The sequence below is a fragment of the Symphodus melops genome (assembly GCF_947650265.1).
Source record: "Symphodus melops genome assembly, chromosome: 10".
NCBI lineage: Eukaryota > Metazoa > Chordata > Actinopteri > Labriformes > Labridae > Symphodus > Symphodus melops.
In genome coordinates, this window is record NC_136700.1 from 16,278,644 (window position 1) to 16,306,585 (window position 27,942).

Here is a 27,942-nt window from a genome sequence, read left to right on the forward strand (position 1 = left end):
TAAAAAAACAGCTGATCTGTTCTCAACCGGTCTATTGTTGTCTATTGTTGTAGGCCCTGTAAGTCATAAATATTAGGTAGACGTGCAACAGTACAATTTCTACCTCTCCTGTGTGACACACCTGATCACTGTTGCTAGGCAACCAGCAGTTCAGCGCGCGGACGGTCTCTACCTGCAGTGTAGGGCCCACACACCGTCCGGTGTCAGACTGCTGAGAAAGAGCGACAGCACGCTTATTTTCTTTCCCCGTGAAAATCAATCGGGCTCCATGGGCAACAGCTACAGCGTGTCGGGGCTTGACCGGGCCGTTTACCAAGTGTTAACGAAGGCCAGAAGAATTTATCACAAGACAACTGGGACATGTCAGAAAGGTAAGAAAAAAACAGCAGCCATATTGTGTTCTGTCACAATGTGCTGTTTGCCAATTATCAGGAGAGGACAGCTTTATTTATTTATTTATTTTAAAGCTATAGGCTACCCTCCCTCAAAATGGGTATATACTGTATACCTACTGTATATACCTAGTTTGATCAGGGCTTGTCAAACTTTTTTAAAACATGGACACCTTTCAAATTAGACAGGACCCCCTTATGTTGATAAACACATATTAATACAATGTATCCATGTACTATGGAATACTTTCCCACAGTAGAATTAGGCTACATTTATATTTCATAATTCAAATAATTTATTTTATAAACTTTGTGAAAATGTTACCTCCAAGGTGTTTTTTGTTTTATTTTATTTTTTTTAATGGTTTTGACTAAAGTGACAGTCATGTCAAGATCCTATCAGAGTTGATATCTTGGCGCAAAACTAAAGTGGGCGGGAGTATTGGACAAAGCAGCTGATTTTACTAGTGCAAGTCCCCGTTTGTGGTGCAAGACACAATTTTTTGTAAATTATTCCACTGACCCCCAAGCTATGGTCCGCACCCCCTGGGGGTCCTGGGACCCACTTTCAGAACCACTGGCCTAGCAGAGCTAATAGTGCCTAATCTTACTTTTTGTTGAAGGTATAATGATTGAAAAATGTGGTAGACCTACTTAATGTAGAATTATCTATTAGGCTGTAATTAACATAGGCTACTGAAAACAGCACATTGCTCAGGTGTCCGCTGCTGCCTTAGCAACGAGTGCTGAAGTGCATTGTCAGGCCCAGTTCACCGTAACTCACACCACTCTGCCGGTGGTCAGGGTTTCAGCACTCAGCAGGGTTTACATTACGAAACAGGCAGCTTCCTTTCTGGGTCAGCAACAAAACATGTGAAAATGTGTTGTTGTTTTTTTTTTACTCTTCCCACCTTTAATTCCCTCTTCTGTCCCACCTCTTTCTGCTTTTCCTATCTTTCTCAGTTCCTCAGGTGTGAACACTCTCAGTGGCAGTTTTCCCAAATCCCACTCCTCACAGTGCTCTGACCTCAGGGTTACACGCACTCCTTTCTCTGTGGACCACAGTCCTGATTCTGGACTTGTATCTACACCTGTGAGTGGAGCAAACATGGACACGCACATCACACACATAACAAGAACTCGTACATGATGATGTCTTCCAGGCATTTCTTCTTCTTCTTCTTCTTCTTCTTCTTCTTCGTTCAGGTCTTTTGCCTTTTCTCCTTCAGCATATATCTTATCTGTCTTTCCTCTTTCCCTAACCCTTCTTATCCTTTTATTCCAGCCTTTCTTCTGCTCCTCTCTCTCTCTCTCTCTCTCTCTCTCTCTCTCTCTCTCTCTCTCTCTCTCTCTCTCTCTCTCTCTCTCTCTCGCTCTCTCTTCTCATGCTCAGACCACTGAAAGTGAAAAAGAACGTTTTTTTACCCACTTTAATATTTGAAAAAAAAAAGGTATTCTCTCTATGTTCCTAGCAGAGTATGTGGTAAAATACATTACACATTCATGACTTTGTGAGGTCTGAAGCCATCCAACATTCATAAAGAACTTAAAAAAAGATAGTTCTGTTTTACTTTGCATGTTGTCTTCAGGTATTACATCAAACTCAATAACAGGACCAGGGCCGTTCTATGAGTGTCCAGTCAGTGGTCAGGTTGAGAGGGGTCACTCTGACAGTGTGTCTAGAGTAACACAGGGAGGTGTAAAGTTACGCACACAAAGTAAGGCTGAATGACATGAAGAGTGTAAGAGGGGGTGAAAGAGTCAAGCAACATTTAGACTGGGACAAAAACCCAAACAGGGTCAACACAACAAAAGACAGCTAACACACAATTGCTATGTTTCATTGTGTGTTACATTAATAAGCTATGAAGTCCCTACGCTATCCATCGGCAAGAATACAAAGGAGCTCACACAAACGGAAAAATAAAGTATTTCAATGTTTTAGCATGACTAGATTCAGACGTTTGGTTTACAAGCAGATCGATCACCTGTATGTCTGTAGTTCTGTCTTAATGATAATATTTTAAGATTCTTTTAAATAAAGGAGAGAAATATAAGAGATGAAATACAGTAGGAGGCTGAGTAATACCTGAATGCGTTTACCTTGTTAACACAGGGAGCATGTCGGTTAATGGTCCTAAAAATTGCCCGTTGGTTTTGGCTACATGCTAACTTCAAATTGAGGAAGCAGCGTTTATATTTCACTAATGGGAAGCTACACTACATTAAGTTTATGTGCGTCTCCTTTTCTCCTAAGCCCTTCCTTTTACACCTCTCCTTTTGGCCGTTATGCCGAGTCATTTGTCTCTGGGGAATTTCATGAATCAATGAATTTGACTTTCAAATAAGGGAAGTTGGATTATTTTATCTAAAATGGAATAAATCCCTTTCTAACACTGAGAGCCCTGGTCATACACTAAATAAATATTCAGAAAAAAACATGGATTTTTATTTTTAAACTCCAATCATTCTTCTCTACCTTTTTTTTTTTTTTTTAGATAAACAAGTTTACCAAAAAATAAAACGACATCCGCACATCAACGAATCGACACATTTGACCACTGAAGAGCTCAAGTCCATTAAGCAAGCAAGCAGGCAAGCGTGACAGCTGCCATTGTGAAAGTCAAACCTTCCTCATGTAGTTTAGAGGCATAGATCGCCCGTTAGCATTGGACGTAGCCTTCAGTGTGTGTGTGTGTGTGTGTGTGTGTGTGTATTTTCACTTTGAACCTGAGTGTGGATTAAATCTATTCCTTCACATGAATTGTCCTCTTTCTCTTTTGACGTCAGCTTCCATCCAGTCGTTTCCGGTTTGTGTCGTGGCATCGCCTGGAGCAGTGTGATGTCACAGGTGACCAGCTGACCTGCCCCAGGGTCAGAGAAGGTCTGGATCACTGTGGGAAACGAAACACTGCAGCCACAGTAGAACTCCTCCTCTGCTCTGTGTTTGCAGCTGTGAGACTTCCTGTTTGAGATTAGAAGGGAATGCTGATTTTTTTTCTCACCGCTCCTCTTAGGCCCACGGATCTTTTTTATTCCTTTGACTGATGATCATGTCGTTATTAGTTTATCCAGTCTGGTCTTCATCACGTTGGTATCTCCTTTTCTTTATTTGAGCTCTGTTGAAGTATTTGTTAATAAACCTTTACTACGTCTTTATAACAATAACGCATTTTATTTAATTTAAATTTATTCAAAACTCTCAAGGTCCTCTTCCAAAGCAAATATAAAAACAGCAAAGTAACAATCACATCGATAAAATGACAGGATGTAGTGGATTTATGAGACTAGGGAAGAGAGTGATCAGACTGAATATGGCAGTTTAAGAAGTCGATGTGAGGTGGGTGGGAGTTCCAGAGGTGGGGGGGGGCAGATCGACTGAAGGCTCTGGACCCGAAGGTGGACAGGCGTGAAGGTGATTGAAGGGAAGAGGAAGAGCTGAGAGTGTGGGTGGGTGAGTTCAGAGAGGTACAGCGGGGCGTAAAGGTGAGGAAGCAGCATGCGAAATTTAACCGGGAGAGATGGGATGCACAGAGGGGGTCCTAGAGATGATGTTTATTCCTGTTTTTCTGTGCTCAAGCTGTTCTTAAACGCCCCAAGACGGATTAATAACGTTGTGCAAATACCAACATCTGATACTGATAAATCTGCCGATATATCATGCTTTGATCTATGCTTGAACTTTAGAGATCGATAGACTTAGAAATACACATTTATTGCATTAATTGCCATTATCAAACGCTTTTGGAAAAGATGCACAGCATAAGGAAGACAAGATGGTCGTTCAACTGGAAAGTAACTGGGAACTTCTCGTGGGAACTGCTAGTGTAATCCAATGAAACTAGAATGAAATACTGCGTGACTGATGATTCCATCTAGCACTCGTATCGGTCGATATTATCGGTCAGGATCTAAAATACCCCCCCACCTTAGTTTAAATGAACTTAAACAGAAATATTCCACTTTGTGGTATCCCTTATATTTGCTTTAATTTCATGTCAATGTAATGATCAACTTTTTATTCTGTATTTGTCATCAAAAAAGGGCCAACTGAGGAGGAGCTGTTTGAAAGAGAGGGGGGTGACCTCTGTTTGGAGCGTGGGAGGAAAATAAGAGCGGAGGAGGGACAGAGGTGGGAGGAGAGGCTTCAGGAGAATTGGGAAAACTGTGTGGTGAGTCTGTAACAAACGAAATGAGACTGTTCATAACTGTATGGAGAGAGAGAGAGAGAGAGAAATGAAGACTGACAGTTATCACAACCCGTCTCCTCCCAGGAGTTAAATTTGTCCTACCAGAACTTGGGTGACCCCTTCCAGCAGGAGAACTTCCTCCGGATCCTCCGCCGGTTGATCCGTGTGGAGAAACTTCAACTGATAGACAACTCCCTCACTAACCTGAGTTCTGTACGTCTGCCAAGGTGTGAAGCACACTGACCAGGCGGCACCACTGTCTTCACTGTTAAACAACCAGCACAAATAACATCCGTTACCTGTGTTCAACGAGTCATTTTATCCCTGTTAAGCATTGTAGAGTAAAGTCAAAGAAAGCTAAGCTATATTCATGTTTCCACTGAGCAGGTGCAGAATACTTAACCTGCAGCGTAACCACCTGGTATGTCTGCGTCAGCTGCCAAGGCTTCCAGCTGTGGAGCACCTATGTCTCTCTGAGAATGCCATCAGCTCCCTTCGGGGACTTGGGTCTCTGGAAAACACCCCGATCCGCTCCCTCAGCCTCAGCCGCAACCCAGTGACCTTTACTCAGGACTACCGTTCACGGTGAGGACGGGTGGGGGGGGGGGATCGTGAAGCAGAGTGCATCAGAGCAAGAAGAGAGTGGGTACATGAAGAAAAAAACAGTTTATATACGTTGATTGAACCAGTATTCGTTTCTCTCTGTGCAGAGTTTTCCTGTGTTTGCCAAAGTTGGAGGTCCTAGATGGACTCCCCAAGCTGCCAGATGATTCTCCTCCTCCCAGACTACATTTCCCAGAAACCACCAGGATGTGCAATCTTTTATGACATCCCTCTAGATAGTTGTGGTTATGATGAGAGGGCCTTGGAAAAAAATATCCCTTCATCCCACAAAAACTGTCACCGAGCTGTGCAGAGGAACACTACAAATTGCATCACAGAGAAAAACACTTTTTAGGCCACACTGTCAGTGCTGTCAAATAAGACGTTGCAGTGATGCAAAATGGTTTTTTTTTATTATTGGCTATATTATTATTTCTTTGTACTTGCATTTTTTTTTACCCAAATTTGGATAATAAATGGAAAATACTATTTCAGTATCCATCTGTTTATTTCTTACATCAGTGTGTTTTCATGGTCCCACACAAGCTGTGCAACTTTTGAAAAGTCTTTCATCAGTGACTGTGTCTTTATTGTAGATCCATTTTATCTGAGGAGAGTAACAAGACTTCCACTTTGAGGCTTATCAAACATTTAGTGTCCTGACTCCCTGTGATAATGGCTGCTCCTGTCCTCTGATGACTGGGTAACGACCCGTGAGCGTCGTGCAGCAGGTCACAAACTTCGATAGACATGAACACAGAAACTTCACCCGAAAGAGCCATCCTTGTCACACGTGCGGGATTTTATTCTCTCAATAAATAATTGTACTCGTGCTTCTGCAAAGTGTTCTGGAAAAAAAGAATAAAACCAACATTAACACACACACACTAACACACACACACACACCACCTTCCTGTCTGAGCTTGAGGTGATTTATTCATACAATGCAGCAGCAGCAGCATATTCTTTAATGGTGGTTTCATTTACAGCCTTCCACCTGAAACATAAACACACTTTGTTATCTGATAGTGCAGAACACACGTCTCAAGTATGAACTGGTGCACACACACACACACACACACACACACACACACACACACACACACACAAACAGCGCTCGCCTTCTCTTCGCTCAAAGTTACCCTGAGACTTAACGATCTAGGCAGCTGATATCTCTCTAACAAGCATACTGCCAGGCACAAACTCCTTGTTACATGCCTCATTGGGGTTTGTTTAAGTGTGCTACATTGTTTGTGCAATTGCATATTTTATGTGTGTGTGTTGCGATAGAGATCGAACTGTAGCTGACGAAGGAGAGCTGCTGCACAGAGACCATATAATGAGCTTGCGGGATTCATTCTTGTGTGCTGCAAAACCACATTCAGGTCAAGACCAGAAGCAAGTAATGTTTGCCATAAACCGTCGATAATTGTTGTGGCTTATTTTTTAACGCTAGTTTTTATTCACCCCCCCCCCAAAAAAAATCCTTGTAACCAAATAGCAGATTATTTTGAGTCGATTTTCCTCCAAACAAATGTGGGTGTAAAATATACACTTTGTCATGGCTTGGAGCTCCTCCTTTCAAGTAAATCTTGCACTTGTGTTAAACGGAAGATTTGGTGGCAGTTGTGTGGGCATGCATCTTAAGATAGCCTGCAGCTTCAGGCATCACATGTTGGAATTATTCACGCCTGGTAAATCAGCCATGAAATGACTGTGGATTGAGCACAAGAATATGAGAAATGAGGAGGAGTTTTCATCCCTACCATTGCTCGTCACTGTGCGTGTGTGTGCGTGTGTGTGTGTGTGTCTCCCTGTGGCCTGCTATTAGCACAGTAATGAGACACCTGTTGCTCGTGTACTCATCCAGCATCCCACAATCCCTCTGGGGAGATCAACAAACTCACAGCAGCATAGACGAATGATGACAGGAAGAAAGAGTAAGGAGTGGGGAGGAAGGCACGGTTAGAGGCAGAGAGAGGAAGTGGTGACAGGAAGTGAGAGGGAAGGCAGGAATAGAGACTGAGAGGTGTGGAGGGACGGTTTGATTGAGACGCTGTGCTTGGGACGTATCCTGTTAATCGCCTGCCTCAACCTCCTCTCGTTTGATGTTTCACTTCTGCCTGATTTGTGAGTTCACGTCCCATGTGAGCAGACACACCACACGATCATCTCACCTCTAGTCTGAAGCAGAAGAAGGAAGGAACAGAGCTGACCGGATTTCTACTCAGCAGCCTGAGCTTGAAGTGAACACTGGATCTACTAACAAGTGAAGGGGTTTGTTTACAGAAATAGCAGATTATTCCCCCCTCGCCTGAAACATTCATGATCGTCTTGCCACTGATGGAAATAGACATGAAGAATAAGTGCACACAGCTCAAATAAGCTAACTACAAGTCCATCCATCCATTTTATCATCTATGTCAGGCAACAGGACAGAAGCAAGAGAAGCCCAACAACTTCCTCTGCAGGTGCTGTCTGGAAAAGAGAAGGAGTCAACTGTTCTGTGGAGGGTCTCCTTTCAGTAATATTCAACACATATTCAAGTCAAAAGACTCCAAAGCTAACAACACTTTACATTCATATATTAAAAAAAAAAAAAAAAAGGATGCAAACAATGTATTTCCTGCTGATTCACAGATTGTTTGATAACATCAGAGCTGAAAGCAGGTTCTTTATGAAGCTTTATATAACCAAGGCCTGTAATGACATGACACATTAATGCACAACCTTTCTAAAACGGTCAATGGAACTGAGCTTGTATGGCGCTCTTACACCACGTCACATCCACTCATTTATACACTAATGTGTTTTTAAAAAAATAATAACTTTATTTATCCGAGTGGGGCAATTCAAAGGCACAGAGCGGTCAACATGTTGCTTGCTGGAGCTGGGGATCAAACCCTCAACCTTCTGGTTTTTTTTTTTGAGAGACGACGACTACCAAATGAGCCCCAGAAAAGACCTTTGATGTCAGTCTGTGAAAGACAAGGACATGACGTTTTTATTCTTTTCTAAACAGACATCAGTCATTAAGGTAGCTTCTATGAGCAACGCTGAGATATTTGCCCTTTGGATCTTTTACCTGAGGAGAGGATGACCCAGTTGTTTATATATTTGAGCGGTTATAAGTTCAGTGTTTAGCACACGCTGGGTGAAGGTTGGAGAATGGATCAAATTAATAATCAGAAGTAACTTCATCCCGTGCGAACACATACACCGTTGATAAAGCAGTGGAAGCTATTTGCTCCTGCAGGAGCTGGGGATCGAACCCATGACCTCCCAATTGAGAGACAACCGACTGTACCAACTGAGTTGCAGCCGGCCCATAAAGAAACCCTCCTTACTAAACATGGAAACAAATTGCAAACTAAAAGTTGAACACAAGCAACCCATACTCTTCAACCTCTTTATTTCCCACATACAGAGCATTCAGGTGACAGAGTTGATCCCCATCCAACCCCATTTTATTGTATCAAATATAGCTGTTGGAAAAAGTACAAATTGTCATCTTTTATTGAACTTTACATTGTACAACAGTTTGCTAAAGAAGTGAATTGCATAGCGTTTGTGAATTTCATTCACACCAGCAGTTAAAGTGACACACAGCCACTCCATATAAGGTCCTGTCCAATTGATAAACTTATCCCAGTGAAAAATGTCGAAGACCTCGAAGAGGTTTCTGAAAATGTAAAAGGCACTTTGATTACATTACAGCTTCACTAGAATCATCTCTTTGACTGCCAGTTGCAGAATAAAAAAAATCCACTAAAAATACTCCTGTGTCACGGCACATAAAAGCCACCATGTAACAAATCAGATCAGTCTTGAAAAGTTAAAGGACACTTTTGCACCTTTTTATGATTGTCGGAGATGTTACAATCAACAATAAATAACAGAAAACAACTGGACTGATTGGAATGACAATATATCTATTCAAATTTGAACACTAAAAAGAAAACATACATACAAAAGCCTGAACGTAAAGAAATCAGAATAACACAACTTAATTTATCCTCACTTTCTTTATACATACTCAAAGACAGCTCATGATAAAAATACATTCTCTGCCTGTTTGCTGCTATTAAACAGAAGCAGGCATGCAAACAGGCAGACATGGGAGTAGACAGAAAGGCAAATGAATAAAAAAAATACAGTATACATGCCATTTCCACCCAAAAAGTCTGTCCATTTCCACAGTGTAAGCTGCTCAGTTCCATCTCCACAGTTTTTGAACTGCATCCCATCTTTCAGGCATGAGATCACAATTTTCAAAATAAGGCTTCTGAATGGATGGCTGATTTAATTCCTTTGGGAAACGAGCAAAAAAAAAACCCTGATAGGCTCTATGGTCAGCCTAAAAAGGCACTGCGATTGGTCAAAGTCTGCATCCAGCTTACATCTCTGCCCTCCTATTGGTTCCCTTGTCCTTACCAACTGTTTCCTCCTCTGCTTCCTCCTCTTCGTAATTCTCTTCCTCATTATTCCCTGTCTGTTTTCCATGAGCCACATCCTTTCTTTTTACCTCCTGGTTTTTCACCTCGTCCTGAAAACAAATGACAAACACACACAAATGAGAATTCTACCGTCTTCCGGACAATTTCACATGAAGATAAAGCAGAAGGTAGAACACGATGGAGGCCTAACGTGTGAAACCTCGTGCTGCTCGAATCTTTGAGGCTTGTTCACAACGTAGCATCTGTCTTCTGCTCACTGGGGGCAAACAGAAGCAGTGACACCTTTGTGAAGGGTCAACTGAAACTCAAACTGTGCAGCGGTGGATGAATGAAGCTGAATGAAATGAAAGCTCCACTGAGCTCAAATTACAGAGCAACAGAGAACATTCACTCGGTAGGTGACGAGCCAAGCTGCGTCTGCCCCATCCAGACTCACATGGAGTGATAATAAGATAATCTCACCAAAGCTGTTATAATATCCACACATTTTACCTGCACAAAAAAAGACTGTTAATGACAAAAAAGTAAGGGGTGCTAAATAAATAAAAGTCAGGGTCAGTTACACAAACAGAGAGTAGTAGAGAGTCAGATGTCTTGCTTAAGACTGCTAGTTATCATTACTCAACTTTCAAGATCCTATCACTTCTTTAAAAAAAGGACTTCTGGGGTCGCCAGTGGCGCAGCGGCAGTGCGCGCGACCCCACGTATTGAGGCTCAGTCCTCGCGCGCGGGCGGCCCGGGTTCGCGTCCGGCCTGTGGCCCATTTCCCGCATGTCTCTCCCCACTCTCTCCCCCCTTTCCGACTCTATCCACTTTCCTCCCTCTATCATTAAAGGCAAAGGCCCAAAACAAATCTTTAAAAAAAAAAATAAAAAAATAAAAAAAATAAAAAGGACTTCTAGGTAATATATAAGTCCAACCTGGTTATTGTTACCCTTTTCATCCCAGTTTAAAACCGGAGGAGGAAATAACGTTCATGTTGATGGTGAAAAGCTTCTCCATTAAAACACATTTCCTCTCTGGGTAAATGAAATAAAGCAAGCAGGGCTGGTAACCAGACACCTGACAGACTGCACACCTGATCTCCCTCATTTATCAGAACATGCTGAGGGAAGAGTCACATCACTTACAGACAGACAGACAGACAGACAGACAGACAGACAGACACCCCCCCCCCAGTTTCTTCCTATCCTCTCCTTTGTGGATGTTGTCATTCCGTTTGACTGCACTGATCAAAAGTAAACATTGTCAATATAGCATTGTGTAGCCGACTCTGTTGTTTGTTTTTTTACGTCATGTAAGTACCTCAGGAAATCCCCTGACCCCGCCCCTTTCTTCTAACAGGGAAAGTCTCCAGCTGTGAAGAGTGTATGTGAACGGCAGGTCAGGAGAACCTCAGGAGCAATCCTACCGTAATTATCCACATATTATCCGGAGTGCATATGTGAAAATGGCTCTACTGACATTCACCAACTTCTGTCAGTCTGGGACACCGACTGTAGCTCAAAAAACCTTCTTAACCATGTCAGAAAAATGCCTTATTAAGCCTCTGCCTGAGACTATTATATATATATATATATATATATATATATATATATATATATATATATATATATATATATATATATATATATACTTGGCATCATTCTTTGCTCTAATTGGTCAGCAGGTTCTCGAGAAGTTTTCGTTCAGGGAAAATGCCAACAGTTTAGTATAGACATCCAGTATGGTAACATAATATGTTTGTATTTATTATGGATCAGCATAAATCAATCTTTAAACTAAATTCGACACAGAGCGTCTGTCCTCTATGGAAGAAGAACCCACCTGCTCTAAGTTCTCCTCATTATATGGATCCTCTCCTTCCTCCTCAACCTCCTCCTCCTCCTCCCTCCTCCGACCACCGGCGATGTCCTCCTGAGCCTGTAAGACCCCACCCACCCAAAACAAAAAAAGTTACACAAAATCATTTGAGGAGTGAATAGTTGGAATAACTATCTAACTATGTCGTTGTCCTAGTGTAATGATACAAACCTCGTCCTCTGCTTCCTCCTGGTACTGGTCATCCAGTGCGTCTTCCTGTTGATCCGGGTTTCCAGCAATCTGAAGAAATGGTACCAGCATGTTAAATCACAATTTCACCATATTTATTTCAAACACCCTGTTATACCACCATTACTGATGTGCACATGTTTTTTTTTCCTGGCAGAAAAGCACTGTACGTCCATCCTGTCTCTATGACAACCGTCTGTCAACAATGGCCACTGTATGACTGACGCTGCAGTTTTGTAATTTACCCCAGCAGACACGAAGCAAAGAGGATGTTGATATGAGAAGCGATCTGTCGGAGGCCAATATACGGGGAATGTCAGACATTTGGAAGAGAGTTGGTGACTTCAACAGCGCCTTTCTGAAAAGCTGGAAGATTTTCAAGTTGAGCCCTTCGGAGCGGCCGCACAAAAACAGGTGAAGAGCTCAGGCATCAGGTGGCACCCTGCTGCTGCAAACGCTCTCCCAATTGAAAACATTTAAAACAATAAAAAAGAGGCCGGACATTCAACATGAAATACATGCTTCTTTCTTCCGTTATCAAGCCTACCTTTAATCTTTCACCGAGGTCAGAGCTTCATTTTGCTGTGATATTAATAACTGAACTTGACTCCACTAAAAGCTGAGTGTCTTGTCCCCCACATTGTCCCGTCCATCGTGTTACTTACAACCAGTTCTTCCTCCACGGCGGGTTGCTCAGCTCCTTCATGTGCGTCTTTGTGCTGGGCCGGTGCGGGCTCCTCATCCTCCTCTCCCACCTCTTCTTCCTCCGCTGCGACCTTGTGCTGCTGCTGCTGGTCTTCAGCCTCCTCAAACTCGTCCTCTCCCTGGTTGTTTGGATCGTCCTCAGGGTCTACGTCGGCCTCCCCAGCACCCTGCGGAGGACGAGAGAGTAGTTCCGTAAAAAAGGACAAAAGAGGGTGGCTGGATGTTTGCAGGAACATTGCAATAAGAGCATGGAAGTGTTAATGTTATAAAGCTGCAGCATGGAGGATAATAAATCAAAGCTGACTGTGGTCGTTAGTGTTCCCTGATGTTGTATTAATTGCCTTGTTGCTAATCAGGAGATTTAATAGCTCACTGGGATGACAGACAAGGAGAAGATGTGTGTGTGTGTGTGTGTGTGTGTGTGTGTGTGTGTGTGTGTGTGTGTGTGTGTGTGATTGCGTGGGGGTAAAAGAATGGATTCGTGGATGGATGGCTGAATGGACACATGATACACTGGTGTGAATGTTAAGTGACTGAGCGTGCTGAAAGAACAAACAGGCGCTGAGGATGCGCCTGTTGGGACAGATGGAGCGTGCAGTCACCCGCTGATGTGGAGACGCCCGGGGGTCTGCTTCTCGTCTCTCCTCCTTGCCGTGCAACATGTGAACATCTCTCTCTGTAAAACATGGCGACAATAAATACATCGATAGCCACACTGCTTCTGTGATTATACCATGCAACAGTTGATCATTGTGTCTCACCTTCTTCATCATCGGTGTGACGCTCCTCCTCTCCCTGAACAATGTCGTTGTCCATATTCTCATATTCTGTCCTCTTCCTAAGAACAACAGTGACAGTGCGAGGCAGTCAGAAGACAACAGCCACATTCAAACAGAGCTTTACATGTCAGGAAAAGTTATTAGACATCATGCTGTTAAAGCTTTTACCCATCATGAAAACATGTTTGTGTTGAGGGAAAGTGCTTTATAAGAACTGTGTGTTCACCATCTCCCCTAAAGGACTTAAAAAGAAAATAAATAAATAAATAAAATGTAGCAAAAAGACGATGGGTTAAAAGAAAACGTGTCTGAAGTGCATTTCTTGTTCTTGTAGTGTTGCCTGATCAGTTACCCGTGTACGTCTGTCATCTGATACAACCCACGCAGGATGTCACTTAATTACGAAGCGTGCTTACTTTACTAGTAAAATAAAAACATAAAAAAAAGGACGAACAGTCGAGTCTGCGTCTGCACATCGGAAATCAACGCAGAGGACATGACGGCTGCTTTACTGACTTTGTGACTGATGTTGAGTCATTTCACTAAAATACAGCCAAAGCCTAGGAAGTGTTCAGTGCTTGAGCACGGATCGGAGCGCTCCCACTAGTCAAACAAACAACAGGGGTGGAGCATGGTACGGATTGAATAGTGTTCGTGTGCCTTTAGGGTTGAAATGTTGGCATTCTCTGGCGCTTGATTTTTAGTTCCAACTAATTCAAACTGACCTTTGGTGCTCCTCTCTCAGCAGCTGCTCCCTTCTGTCAGCGTCCCTTTGCTGCTGCTGCTCCCTCTCCTGTTCCGCCTTCAGCCTCTGCTCCCGCTCCTTCAGCACCCTGTCCCTCTGAGCCTGCAGGGCCTCCTGATGCAGCTGGATCTGCCTGCGCTCCTCGGCCCTCTGGGCCTCTAGACGCTGCTGCTCCTGTTGCTGCTCATACGGCGACTTCCCTCGCTCCGCCTGTGCGTGGGCCTCGTGCTGCAGCTGGGCCTCAGGATGGAGAACCTTTCAAAAAAGACAAGTGGAGAGAGATATTCAGTTATAAGTAAAACAAACATAAAAGAGTTAGTGCTAATTTGTGGCAAAAGCTTGGAGGAAAGGTTAGGAATCCTTTTTTTTTTTAACAAAGTTTAAAAGATGGTAGCCTAAAAATAAGACACTGTCTGTATACACGTTTAAAATGATATACAGTCACGATCCCTTTGAGCTCTGTTTAAATAACACTCAGAGGTCTAAACCAGTTCTGACCGGTAGCGGCGGGCGTCTTTGTCGATCCAGCGCGTTCTCGTCCGGCAGTTGTGGCTCCTCTTCTCCCTCTTGCTGCTCGTCCTGAGGTTGATCGGGATCCTCCTCCAGCTTCTGAGGCTGTCCTGCCTGAGCCATCTCCTCCTCCGCCAGCTCCCTCCTCCTCTCCGCTTCGCCCTCTCCATCCTCCTCTTTTTCTGGCAAAGCATGCTGGGACTCTTCTTGATTGTTTAACTGAAACAAAAAAGAAAGACAAAGGAATGTGCGTTTATATACATTTGGTGTAATAACTCCTGTCTTGATGTCAAAGGGATACCAAAGACTCCCACATTACCCTGGACACGGCGTCCTGATGATCTTCCTCGTGGACCGGTTCGTCGTTATGTGGCCGATCAAGTATTTGGCCTTCATGCGCTTCTTGAACATGGGACTCAGGCGCTACGATGGCTACTTGTGCAGGGTTAGGGTTCGACTCTCTTGGATTGGGCGCTCTGTTCAGGGAATCTTTCAGCTGCTTAAATCCTTCCACCTGCACCTAGAAGAAACAAAAGTACAACTAATGAAGGACGAGGAGGGAAAATCGCGGGGCATGTGCATGATGCTGCATGAATGCAGGGTCGCTCATTTGCTCCAGATAAACTTTTCTAAGATTTGGTTGAATTTAATAATTCATGTGCTCTATAAAAAAAAGAAACAAAGAAAATCTGTGAGGGGCGTGGCTTTTGAGCGAGCACAGAGAGAAAGGGACTTTCACAATGACCAACCCGGCCTTTAACCATCAGTTTTCTGACCTCTGGGAGAGCGCTGGGATTTGTGAAGGAATGGCCTGGATATCTGCAGAAATGTTTTGATGCCGATGCTCTCCATTTAGTGTTCAATGTTTAATCTGTGTCTAAAAATAAACCACATTTGCCCCAGGCTTCATCTAAACCTGTTTACTACCAGAATGTGTCAAGTTAAAAGCCTTCTTATGATCACAAGTATGTGACGTCTGTGAACCATGTAGTTAAGACTACATAACACATACATATAATTAAAAACTTTAAAAAAAATAAAAGATGCTTTCCCTGTCTCACTCCACACCCAACGCTGATTGGCTGGAACGTGCTTTAGATGCACTGTTCAGACAGCCCTGACTAAACCAGAGTCTTCAGTCTGTGTGTGTGTGTGTGTGTGTGTGTGTGTGTGTGTGTGTGTGTGTGTGTGTGTGTGTGTGTGTGTGTGTGTGTGTGTGTGTGTGTGTGTGTGTGTGTGTGTGTGTGTGTGTGTGTGTGTGTGTGTGTGTGTGTGTGTGTGTGAGAGATCTGATCTTATTTCTCCCAACACTAGGCGAGACCCAGGCCTCTTTTTTCCCCTTCCACATGTTTTTTCCCATCTTACACGTTCTACTATAAGAACCATTTGACAAGGTGAGAACAAAAGGTTAAAGAAGAGCCGAGAGGAACTTCATGTTCTGCATTTAACCTGAACGACAGAAACACATACCGTGTTCTCTCTGTACTTTATATTGTATTCTCTCTGTATGATTTTCCCACTTCCATTGTTTCATTTTCTATTTTATCAACACGTATCTGTATTATTAGTTTTAACTTTTTTTAACAATATTAATTTGCATTGTTATTCTTAACTAAAAGCCCTACTAGGGACAAGTGTGTAAACTAGCCTCAGCTAAAAACACGATGATGCATACATCAGATGACTGCTCGAGCTTATTTGATTTTTTTTGTTTAATGATAATAATAATAATACATTTTATTTGAGGGTGCCTTTCAAAAAAACCCAAGGACACCTTACATGCAGGGTTTAAAAAACAATAAAACAAACACAAAGTTAAAAGGAGATAATTGGCAGTTTTACATAAAAAGATTAAAAAGGAGTGAAATGGATGGATCAGAGTGAGGAGGCTTGTTTGAACAGGAGGAAGAAGAAAACTAACAAGGACAATTACATCAACAGTTGACTTGATAAAAACAAACGTGTTTGTAAAGCAGAAATGTTGCACCCATCAGCCGTTGTGCTGAGCGGGCGGTCACAATGAGTCGACATGTCTCGTACCTGTGCTGCAGCCAGCGCACTCTTGTGGTCCTCCAGTGTCAGTGCGAGCTGGTCGTGGGATGCCTTCAGGTCCTCATGACGAACCTGAACGCACCAGAGCAGCCGAACACTGAAGTACACTTTTCCTCTTTTGAATGAAGCGCTTTAACGTTAAAGGATCCATGTGTGGACATCTCACCTGTGCTTCCTGCAGCTGTGTGTGGATTTCATGGTGGGCTTTCCTCAGCTGTTTATTTTCCTCTCTCAGGTTATAAACATTTTCTGCCAGCACACAGAGAACAAAACATCACATGCATCAAGTCAGGGAGCCAGTGTCATCAAACAGAACTGAACACATGTGCAACATATGAATTAGAATCTTTTTCCTCTAATCCTTTTTAAACACGATACAAATAGTCTCTGTTCAAAGCATCGGACACATGACATTTCTGTCTCACGAACAGCGACACACGAGCTGAGGGAAGTAAAAGCAAAGTAAGAAACTGTGAAGCAAAGACGAGCACGAACGTTTCATTTCTGGTCTTGAGCCGACAGTGTGCACAGCTTCAGACGTGCAGTATTTCCTCCAGTCAGAAGATGGAGACAGAGTGAGAATGTTCAATGATGAGACGGCTGTGTGGTACAGAAGCTTCAGCCTGTGTGACTATCAGTACCTTTGAGTTGAGAGACTTCCAGCTCTTTGACCTGCTGCAGTTTGTCGTAGCGCTCTTTGTGCTCGCCCAGCAGCCGGCTGTGGTCCTCGCCCTGAACCTGCTGCTGGTCCTGAAGCTCGTAAAACTGCTTCTTCAGGTCTTCGTGCTGATTCTGAACCAAACACAGCATTGTCATTGCAAGGATGTGTTTGGTCTCGTAAAATTGTCAACATTCATCAAAGTGAAACCGGTCAATTAAACTAACTTCAGCCCACAGTGTGCTGAGGTCAGAGAGAGGATTTTTTTTTCGTTGTTGCTTCGTTAATGTTTTATTTTATAATTGCCATTATTACTATTAATAGTATTATTCTGTTTTTCCCCGTTGTTTTTATCCCTCACCCAACTTTAATTCCCCCATTTCCCTTACCCAACTTTATGTCTGTTCTCAATTTAAATATGTAATTACCGCCTGGTGTATAAATAAATAATAATAAAAAAATATATATATTTAAAAAAAGAGAGTGTGAGGTGTTTATGAGAAACAAGAAGAAGATGAAGATGAGAGGGGGGAATGAGATGCTCAACAGGATCTGTACCTTCAGCATCTGATGCTGCACCTGGAGAGAGTTGAACTTGCTGTTGGAGTCTTGCTGTTTGAACATAAAACAAACAAAAACAACGTGCTATACAATCATAAATTTAAAAAAACGACATGCGTGACTTTATGTTTTGGGCTTTTTGCTGCTGACACATCAGGTAATGAACAACACTTGAATTATATTTAATGCGTTTGTAGCAGCAGCTGCTTAAGCTGCTTCAAAATCCAAAGCAGTGAAGTGAAACCATCGTTACTTCAAATCAGACAAAAAAAGAGAAAACGTGGGTCAGTTAATGAAGAGCTGAAAACCTACCTTCTCCTTGTTGAGCGACTGTTGTGATTCAAGTTTATAAACCAGATAATCTGAGAAACAGAAGCAGAATGACACGTAAGGTGACATGCATTTACATTTCTCACTCTATAAAACATTCACCTCCAGTTTGAATGAATACTCCGGCATTTTTAACTTGAGCTTCTCGAGACTTCTGACTGCTCAAAGAGCTTCCCACACGAGGACAGATCGCACATGTCGCTGCTGCAGACCCCAAACCCTGACCTTCTGGTTGTGAGAACCGACTCTACCACCCCCGTTTTGTTTTTTTTACTGGGTCTCATAATAACATGTTTTTTCACAGCCTTATCTCGTTTTTTTGTTGTTGTTGTTTTTTGTTTTTAAAGCTCTATTTGGGGCTTTTTGAGATTTTATTAGAGAGACAAGAAAGACAAGAGAGACGAGAGAGAGAGACGAGAGAGAGAGAGAGAGAGAGAGAGAGAGAGAGAGAGAGAGAGAGAGAGAGGAGCTACAGGTCAGACTTGAACCCCTCCGTACAGGGGGCACACACACTGCAGCACCAGCGCCGCCCGCCGTTATCTTGTTGTGAAATTTAAAAAAAAAAGAAAAAAGAAAAGAGCCTGTTATAACTCTGTTTAGATCAGATGCTGCAGATGTTGTGAACAGAGCTGGATAAAGTTTCAAGTTTGAGTTCGACGTCTTCCCAAGATGACAAAAAACAAAAAAATCAGGATTCACTCATCTGATGTTGTAAAATGAACGAGCGACTGTGTTTAACAATCTTGATCTTGATATGCATCTAAATAATCCTGATTATGGTTCATTTTGCGAGTACACAGCTCTAGCTGTGAACATAAAAAAAGCTTTGAACATAAGCACATCACGTCTCAAGCGTTAAAGAGAAGTCTCGGAGTGACTTGCCAAAGGTCTTCGAATATGTTGGAACAAAATACGAGAGTGATGTGAAAAATGCCTGAAGTGCTCTCAGAATGTGAGCCGAGTGTCTCCTCACGGACAGTCAGAGCGCGAGAGCTGGAATGGAGTGTGGACGTCGTTTTTCTCACCTTCTTTGGCCTTTTTATGCTCGAGTCTCTCCTTCTGAAGCGACTTCTCCAACCTGGAGCGATGCTCGTACACCACTGGGCACAGAGGACGGAGACGGAGGGAGGGGGAGAGAGAGAGGGAACAGAGAGGTTAAGTGATAGGTTTGAACTCTGTTTGAAGGAGAGTTAACTAAATGAAAAAAAGAGCGGTTACACAAATACACACAGCGCACAAATGAGGAATTCACAAACGCTGATCTTAGAGTGAACGACTGAACGAGGAGGTGAATTTTGTGGGGATGTGATATGCAGTGTGACCTCTGTTCACGTTATCTCTCTGCTGGGCATGCTTTCGTGCTTCCTAGGTAGCGTTAGCTCATGAACAATTGCACCTTTACGGAGGCGAGTTTGGAGAGGATGAAATGTTTTTTTTTTTCTTTTATTGTAAAGCTCATGCTGACAAAGCGAGCACATGGTAAATATCAACAAAAGCTCCTGGATCACCTGAACGCTCCCGCATCCCTCACATTCACCTCTGACCTCTCCAGCTGCTCCTATCACACAGATTTTAATGATTTCACCTCCGGCACTTTGAAGATGATCAAATCCATGGATACACAGAAATAATCCTCGTTTGGAATGAGGGTCATGTTAGGAGCGAACAGGATGGAGATAATATCAGCACAGCCTTCAAGGCAAGAATTACACACAGGTAAAGAAAGGTAACTAAAGAGTTCAAAGTGCTGGTTTGCATTTTTACGTGTTTTTTTGGTCCACTCGTTTCCTTCACCGGTGAAGAAATCTTCTTTGCGTGGTTAAAAGAAAACCACCTCAGCAAACCAGAACAACTTATAAAACTGCCTCTGCAGGCTAAGTGTGCTCCTGTGTGTGTGTGTCTCTGTGTGTGTGTGTGTGTGTGTGTGTGTGTGTGTGTGTGTGTGTGTGTGTGTGTGTGTGTGTGTGTGTGTGTCACATTTTGGCAGAGATGAAATTGGAGAAACAACCAACAAAAAAAAGAGGACAGGAAGGAAGAGTGGCGGATATGAAAAGGAGAAAAAAATATTTCAATGAGTTTTTTTGGGGGGGGGTTTTGCACTCAAGCTGTTGAACTATTTCTTCTCTTACACGGAGAGCACGTTTAAAAACAAAAAGTACTTTCGGAGACAAATAGAGTAAGCTAACGGATGATGTGTCTGTTCCTCATTCTGAGTGCCAACTCAACAGATTCCAGGATAAACTTGAGGGAGGACAATAAGGGACATAACAGGGAAATAAAACAGAGAAGACAAATGTACGAGAGGGAATGAGAGGGCAAAGAGAAAAACACAAAGAGCTAAATAAAAGACAGGACCAAACTAGAGCGAGCAAAGTCACTGGATGAACAGAGAGAGAGAGAGTGAGTGAGTGAGTGAGTGAGTGAGTGAGTGAGTGAGAGAGCGCTTTCTGGAGGCTGAGGCTCAAGTCTCATTGGTCTATCGATCCATCTCTCTCACTGTGTTCATGTTGATGATTAAAAGCTTCCTCCACTTCCACATATACTGTAACAACAGGGACTTCTGTTCCACACTCGGGAGGCTGCAGCAAACAAAGAGTGGCATTGTAGGCTCAACGGGGGAACAACTGAGCATGTCAGTGAGAGTCGTCTCAGGAAAAACAGTGTTGAATGATTTCATGTCTGATTGAACTTTTCGTAGTGAAACGTGGCGGCTGTTCCCCCCCTGTCACGTCTGTTAATTGTGACTTAATGACTTAAATCTAAAACTACAAATAATAACATAATATAATATATATAACAATTATAAACAATAACTGCTTTGGAAAAAGAAAGGCTCTGTATGTTCTTCTCGGCCGCTGTCTCTGAAAGCATATTTCAAACAGACGAAAGTCACAATTAAAACAAATCAATCTGCCTTCTGCTGCCTCTATAAAAGCACATGGAGAGGAGTGAAGGTCTTGCTCGTTGTAAACGTCAACATAAAAGAGCAGAGTGAGGAAACACATTGCGTCCCTACTTTACTTCACCAGTCACTGCTGAGGTCCCACATTGAGTCTGTTATGACAGCTTTGAAAGTCTTTGTTATGATGCCCTCGACAGAGTGGATGGAGCACGGTGATCCTCGGCTTCACAACGTGAGACTGAGAAAGAGGTAACATGTGACCTTCAACGTTTACCGAGTGTAAAAAACCCCCAAAACAAACAAACAAAAAAAAAACATCTGAAATGCTGCAAACTACCAATAACTGAAAGAGAAAAATAAACGCTGCCAAATGTCTTCTGAGCATTATGGGATGGATGTGCAGTTACATGACGTTAGGGAGTGCCAGGACATGAGGCCATGTTGCTTTTAGCTGAGTTCAGTCCCAGCACACACTCCCTCTCTCTGGGGGATATTACAGACAAGAAGGGCAAAGCAGCTACAGCATAAAGATGACGTTATTTCGATGTGCTTTTCAATTATTCAAGCCTACTAATAGTGCTCAGAAGGAAAAGTCAATCTGAACACAATATGTTCCACATACAACTGCACGGGCTTCACATCGACAACTTCAAGAGAAAGCATCAAAAACTGCTCTGAATCAGAAAATGATGATTATTGTTGTTTCGCAATTCAATAAAAATGTGATTTCACAAAAAGACAACCGTTACTGTTGCTGCAGTGCCGACTACCTTTGTCACATAAAAAAATAAATAAAAATAAATTTAAAAAAAACTCAATGAGAAAGGAGAATGAATGACGAAACGTTTCCTTCACGGTGTGGTGAAAGTTCATCCACTGTTAGAGAGAGAACAAGGCGGCTCTCTATCCCAGTGACCTTTACTGGCTCACTGGTTGAGAGGGAGACACGATTACTTTAAGTTATCCAATCAGGTGCGAGCTGGGGAATACTATCAATCTCACAGGGAAAATGAGCTCCACCACTTTGTTTGAGGAGTGTGTGTTTACACTACCAGCCTTGCGCACACATACCGCGAACACCGGAGCCAAGCTTCAAATGTCTTGAGGAGAGCATACAAATGGAATAAAGACAATAAATCTATCCAATAGCTGTTGAATGATTGGTTCATGTATGTCGATCTCACTTGATCAGAGCTTCCCGAACACCTGAGCCGTGTGACCTGAAGTGACGTCTGACTCATGCAGGTCAACTCTCTCTGCAGGACAAGCCCCGAGCTGGAGAGAACACCAGATCAGAAAATCTGAGCATAAAAGCAAACTATAGAATAATATCCTTACAGTTCAGACAGCAATTTGAGTTTTCCAGAAAATGAATGAATGCTCCTTTTTTTTTTTTTTTCTAAAACATTTTTACAATATAGCGCTGAATCTCAAACGTGCACATTTTTTGTAAGTATGCAAGTGCACAAGGTCATTTTATCGTCATTTATTTTTTTCATCACGCAGGGCAACGCTGCCACCAAAAGCACAAACACGTGGAAACTTTCAAAGACAGGCAGCAAGATATTACTGTTATGAAACTTCCACCTCCTCTCCTGGTATTTCCTGTTGCTTCTTTTTCAAACCTCAAGTAAACACAACCTACACAGGTACCTTTAAACCCAGTAAACACACACTCACATATACACACACACACACACATACACATACATACAATTTGACCGTCCTCATGTTCCTTTTTAACAAAGCTTACTGAGAAAAATACTAATTATTTCACTTGATTTATGCTGAACAAAGATATGTAAACAATGACGGTTGTGTATGTGTGAGGGAGGGGGGGCGTGCTGAATTACAAGGACATATTTGTCAGAGTGCATCCATAACCACAAGTGCCGGTTGATCTGTTTAAATGACAGACAGCTGGCAGCGGGTGGTTAGCATGGGCAGCAGTGAATCAATATGGTTGGCTTACGTCCCCCAGGCTACGGCCCACCTCTAAATATAGGACACAAAACAAGTCATCAACAGTCAGCCATGGATATCAGGTTGCCATGGCCTTGTGATTTCCTAAATGATCCATATATTCACAATGAAGGGAAGGGTGTGGTGCTTGGAGTTCAGCGATGGTGTTCCAGAGTCACATTATACTGTCACAGTCCTAGGAAAAACTAAATAAGAGCCATATGTGTGATATGTTTCCACGAAGCGCTCTGATATGGATCAGTACAGTTTGGTTCCCGTTTGTGTTTCCACAGCCAAACGTGCTCTGTTTGGTAGGCGGCGTGTAAGCCGGATGCTGATAGCAGCGTCAGCTACATACAGTAATAGTGTGACGTCATAGCAGCGCGACACAGTGTACCCCGCTAATAAATTCAACAAAGAAGAAAAACGCGACACGGTGAAGAAAGACCAACATTCAGCAAATTCATCTACTTTGTCACTGACATGTGGCTCTTTGTTAAAAACACAATCCAGCTTTGTTTCAGAGCAGGCTGTGAAATACAGACGTAAACAATCGAGTATTTCAACACGGCGGGGGTGTGTTTGTCCTTTAATGCCGCTGCATTTTGCATTTTGCAAGTGACGATCCTTTCGACCAATCAAGAGACTGCAGTGTTTAGCTCCAGCTTTTAGGGTCCGATCGATATTCATGGCACCCCAAAAGTAGGATGGTACGGATCGGTTATTTGGGGATCTTCAGACTATGGAAACAAAAAATGTGTGCCGTAACGGGATGAACCGAAGTGAACCGCATGGTGGAAACTAGCCTTAAGGAACCTCTTTTTAGCTCTGGGAGAGAAGACTTAAAATGTTCAGTCTGCATGTTGGATGGGCAAGATCTGGGCACACGTGTTAGTTATCAGCATTCACTTTGTGTATTCATTTTTAACGTGGATGTTACCTCAAACATCTAACTTCCGATAAATGATTTTAATTACATCGCTTGAATTCACTTTCACCACTATAATCTCAGACATACAAGCTACAACACTGAACAAATGGTGAACTGCTGCCATGGAGAAGAGAGGCAAAAAAAAAGCGTTGTTTCAACTCAGGCTATAAGAAGACTAGGAGCAGTGAATGAAAGGTCCTGATTGGTCAAATGAAGTGTCAATCCAAAGGTCAGAGTTCAAGAAGAGAAAACTGTCAGCAGTGAAAAATTGGAAATAAATCTGTAGCATTCAAATGGATATAAAACTTGTTTTATATGGTTGGTGGTCTGTTTATATATTGAAGGAATTAATAAGTGATAAAGTAAACGTGTTTGCGAACAGATTCAGAGAGTTAAATATTTATTATTAACTATTAGCTGTTTGTCTAACTGTGTCAATGTCATTACACATAGTGATGACTAAACAATCACAGTTCATTCTGTGGCTGTGTGCATTACTACCCACATTATTATTAAATGTGACAACTAGAAGTCTGAAGGATAACTCCTAGAACCAAGCTGTGGAGCGAGGACAGCTGGTTTGAACAGGTCCAGACTCTGGACTAAACACAGTCACAGTATTTGACTGTGTGTGTGTGTGTGTGTGTGTGTGTGTGTGTGTGTGTGTGTGTGTGTGTGTGTGTGTGTGTGTGTGTGTGTGTGTGTGTGTGTGCGTGTGTGTGTGTGGCACGTTTGATGTGATGTGATGTAGGAGTGTGCTCTGCATCAAGCTATTCATTTCAAACTCATGGCATAACGGCATGATACAAAACCTCCCATCCTGCCCACACAGCAGCAAGTGTTCAAGTGTTTATATAGAGGGAGCACACCCGTGAGGTTACTGTAGGGCAAGGAGCCTTTATCATTAGCAGAGATGGGGCCTGTGAGTGGTAATTGAAACATTACATTCTGTTAAACAGGGATACATAGTGAACTGAAGGTCAGGTCAGTTGAGAGTGTCAGCATTTTGAAGTGGGATTTTTGTTTGTTCTCCAGACAATGTTTAATGTCTGTGACTAAAATGACTGACTCTTTGCCGACAGATTTAAACAAAGCAGCAATGTTCCCCCCTTTTAAATGATGGGGTTCAACTGTAGACTAAAGATTAATGGACGAATCCTTCTGTCACGGCTCTGGAGGATCATCGGCAGCCGCCGCCGTGCTGGAAATCTTTCTCTAACTTTCAGTCAACCTAACGACAGGCTGAGAAGCCAAGCTGAGGCGGGTTTAAAACATCTTGACGAATCATTGCATCACGCCCACCTGTCAATCATGTCAGCTACCCGCTTAACTATGGATAACATTTATCATTTTCAAAATCACAACAGAGCCATTACAGAGCCGTACAGTGTGTAATGCTTATTTATGCAGTAAAAACAGCTTTTTGCCCGTCATGTGTATTTGACTTCCAGTGATCTTGGAGCCAGCCACAAGCACGCAGACTTCTGCATCGGCTCCATTTTTCAGGACTGGAAGGATGCTTCTTGGGTTCAACCAGGGACTCAGAGGAGAAGAAACATATCTGATCCAAAAAGGGCAGACAAACTGGTCTGCCTTTCAAATTCACTGATAAGTTAACAGAAAACAGATCCTTCAGCAGTCCAAAGACAGATCGCTTCGACCATAACTGAAGCAAAAGAATAAATGAAAAAGATTGCCGCTTAGTTCTGAGGACTCACAGTTTTTCTTAAGACAAACTAAATCAAGTTTTCGTTGAAACGTTACAAGCCACATCAACACATCTGAGCTTTAACAGCATTGTAACATTTTCACAACTGTCCGTCTTATACAGTCCAAAATTAATAGAAGCAATAAGATAATCAATATGGTCAAATATCTGATCGTTAAAGCTCTAACCGGAACCAGGATCAGTATCGGCAGACTAATGTTCAACCGATACATCAGTTCACCCTTCATTATAATATTGAGCAGAAACCATTCCACAGTGAGTACAGTACATGTGAAAGTTAAGGGAAGGCCTACTCTGTTAGCAGTGACAAGACAACAACAAGGCCACATCATCAAAAGTGATGCAATCAATACTGTTGTGTTGTCTGTGTGCTACGCTGTCAACCTTTCTGTATCATTAAGCTGCTGGTGACCATTTTTCCTTTGATGCTTCTCCAGCTGTGGCAAAGAGAAGCAGATGTTCTGGGTGACCTCATGACATTCAAGTGTACTGATGTATACTGTTGAGGTGAGCCTGGGGACACAGTGACTTCAGCCAGGTGTGTGTGTGTGTGTGTGTGTGTGTGTGTGTGTGTGTGTGTGTGTGTGTACTGTATCATAGCCTCAGCAAGTGAGGGGCCCTATTTCAGTCTGACAGTAAGAGACCTGTCCAATAGGGTATAACTCACTGTTGACCTTTAAAGCCAAATCTGCTCAGACCATAACCTGGTGATCACGAGATTATGAAGCCAAACAAGGTCAGGGGTCAAAGAAGGCTTCAGCATGTTGTTCAGTGTATGTCGCCTGCAGTTCAGTAAGGTCAGACCAAACACACACACAATCTGCACTGGAGTCATTGCATACGCACGATGTTCAACTAGTTTTCCAACACAAACTTAAAAATGGTATTGCAATGTCGAACCGACCTTCTGTTAAATGTGAAAGCTAATAAATCAAGTCAGGTGAGATTCTGCAATTCACTTTCCCACCCGTTTACCTTGGAGCTGTGCCGACAGCGACTCTTGATGTTGCTGGTACTTCAGCGCCATCGCTTCTGTCCTCTTGAGCTGTTTGTGCACCTCATACGAGATCATCCCCCCGTACATCATCCCGCAGACCACGGTGAGCAGCAGGAGAAACTGGAAGATCCTGCGCTGCCTCCGGGAGCACACCCCATTCCCCATGTTGGACCCGCAGCCCTCCCCGCTGTCTGCGCGAGGAAGCCCCGTCTCTGCTGCTGGAAACTTCCGACACACAACTTTTTTTTCCCACCTCCTGGTGTATGAACTAAAGAAACCCCCCCTCCCCGAGCATTTCTACACTGAAAAGACGACTTTAGTGCTAATATATTCCCAGTGTGTACATTATTTCGCGAAGCCGCATCCACTTACGACTCTCCCCTGTGACTTCAAAGTCGCCGCTCAGATTTTCTCCTGACTTCACGTCAAACTCTGCGCTGCTGTTCACAGGCTGACGACTAAACCGCTGCTCTACGTTGTTCACCTTTTCTCAGCCCACTTAGAAGTGTCCAGTGTCTAAAACGCTTATGAAGAGTGAAGTAAATCCTCAAGTCCTCTACAAGGCCTCCATAGCACCTTTAACTTCAGTTACGTGTCAAGCCAAGCAGCTGCCTGCCATCCAACCACTACCATGGAGGAAGTCCCTCCCTCGAACCCCCCAGAAATTTCCCTAGTCCCGCCCTCAGAGGAGCACACTATCATCTATTGGTCACTAGGAAGCTCCATCAAATGCAAAAAGGATTCGTGAAACGCCATAATAAAAATATCACAAATAGTTATTTGAAGCACTAAACCCTAAAATAAATGTAAACATTCAATTGAGCATTATTTTTTGTGCAGACTACATTACTTTTTTTTTTACTCTGATTTCATTGATTTGTGGTATAAACATAAAGAACACAGGACAGTGCCAGTGGGATTCATAAGTAGTTCTAAGTAGTAATGCCTCAGACATCAAAGTTTTCGGTGGTGACTCTGTATAGACGTGAGTCTTTCCATATGGAGTATCTCCTCGACCACTTCCAGCCTGTTCCTCAGAGTTGGAGTGTCCTCTCTATTTCCTGATGATTGCCTTTTTGGCAGCAGCCAGGAGAATTTCAACCAGAATCTGATTTCAGGTTGTGCATGTTCCCCAGTCAGGTTAGACACAGATACAATATCTCACATCTTTGGTTGTTCATATCCCAGTATTGTTTTCAGTCTTACCCACACATCAATATTTTCTGATTGTATTACAGTCCCAAAAACATTGGGTGTGACCTATAATTTGCACCCCACAACGTCTCCAGTTTGTTGTGTAGTCGAAAATTTCCTCTTTGTTTTGGGAGATCATATTTTTCCAGCAAAATGATCTCCACCTCCTAGAGCTGGTGGTTTTCTGTACATC

At 42.8% G+C, this 27,942-nt stretch overlaps 2 protein-coding genes across 3 annotated transcripts; one reads left to right on the plus strand and one right to left on the minus strand.

Moving 5' to 3' along the window:
- The first annotated feature begins 144 nt into the window (after positions 1 to 144).
- On the plus strand, positions 145 to 5,674 carry LOC306830729 (uncharacterized protein). Of its 2 annotated transcripts, none has more exons than XM_079354367.1 (7): positions 145 to 371; positions 1,356 to 1,485; positions 3,183 to 3,276; positions 4,437 to 4,564; positions 4,667 to 4,809; positions 4,970 to 5,167; positions 5,293 to 5,674. In XM_079354367.1, exons 1-7 carry the CDS (start codon positions 361 to 363, stop codon positions 5,408 to 5,410), a joined length of 822 nt encoding a protein of 273 aa, XP_079210493.1. In that variant the 5' UTR covers positions 145 to 360; the 3' UTR covers positions 5,411 to 5,674. The 2 variants fall into 2 exon arrangements, with proteins under 2 accessions (XP_079210493.1, XP_079210494.1); XM_079354368.1 differs by having other exon boundaries at positions 3,183 to 3,243.
- A 2,906-nt stretch (positions 5,675 to 8,580) lies between these two features.
- Positions 8,581 to 27,215, minus strand: golim4a (golgi integral membrane protein 4a). The gene is made up of 16 exons (XM_079354357.1): positions 26,534 to 27,215; positions 19,060 to 19,134; positions 18,017 to 18,066; positions 17,702 to 17,755; positions 17,127 to 17,277; positions 16,652 to 16,734; positions 16,474 to 16,557; positions 14,753 to 14,953; positions 14,422 to 14,652; positions 13,904 to 14,178; positions 13,161 to 13,237; positions 13,002 to 13,075; positions 12,360 to 12,566; positions 11,677 to 11,745; positions 11,470 to 11,565; positions 8,581 to 9,731 (listed from the first exon to the last, which is right to left on the minus strand). The coding sequence occupies exons 1-16, from the start codon at positions 26,718 to 26,720 to the stop codon at positions 9,582 to 9,584; spliced, it is 2,064 nt and encodes a 687-aa protein (XP_079210483.1). The 5' UTR covers positions 26,721 to 27,215; the 3' UTR covers positions 8,581 to 9,581.
- Between the last annotated feature and the right edge of the window lie 727 nt (positions 27,216 to 27,942).

Coding starts and splice junctions, on each gene's coding strand:
- LOC306830729 (XM_079354367.1), top strand. Junction 4,565..4,666: donor AGAATTGGGAAAACTGTGTG/GTGAGTCTGTAA, acceptor GTCTCCTCCCAG/GAGTTAAATTTGTCCTACCA. Junction 4,810..4,969: donor AGTTCTGTACGTCTGCCAAG/GTGTGAAGCACA, acceptor TCCACTGAGCAG/GTGCAGAATACTTAACCTGC.
- golim4a (XM_079354357.1), bottom strand. CDS start 26,720: ATGGGGAATGGGGTGTGCTCCCGGAGGCAGCGCAGGATCTTCCAGTTT. Junction 14,954..16,473: donor GTGCGCTGGCTGCAGCACAG/GTACGAGACATG, acceptor TGTTTCTTCTAG/GTGCAGGTGGAAGGATTTAA. Junction 9,732..11,469: donor ATGAGGAGAACTTAGAGCAG/GTGGGTTCTTCT, acceptor ATTTGTTTTCAG/GACGAGGTGAAAAACCAGGA.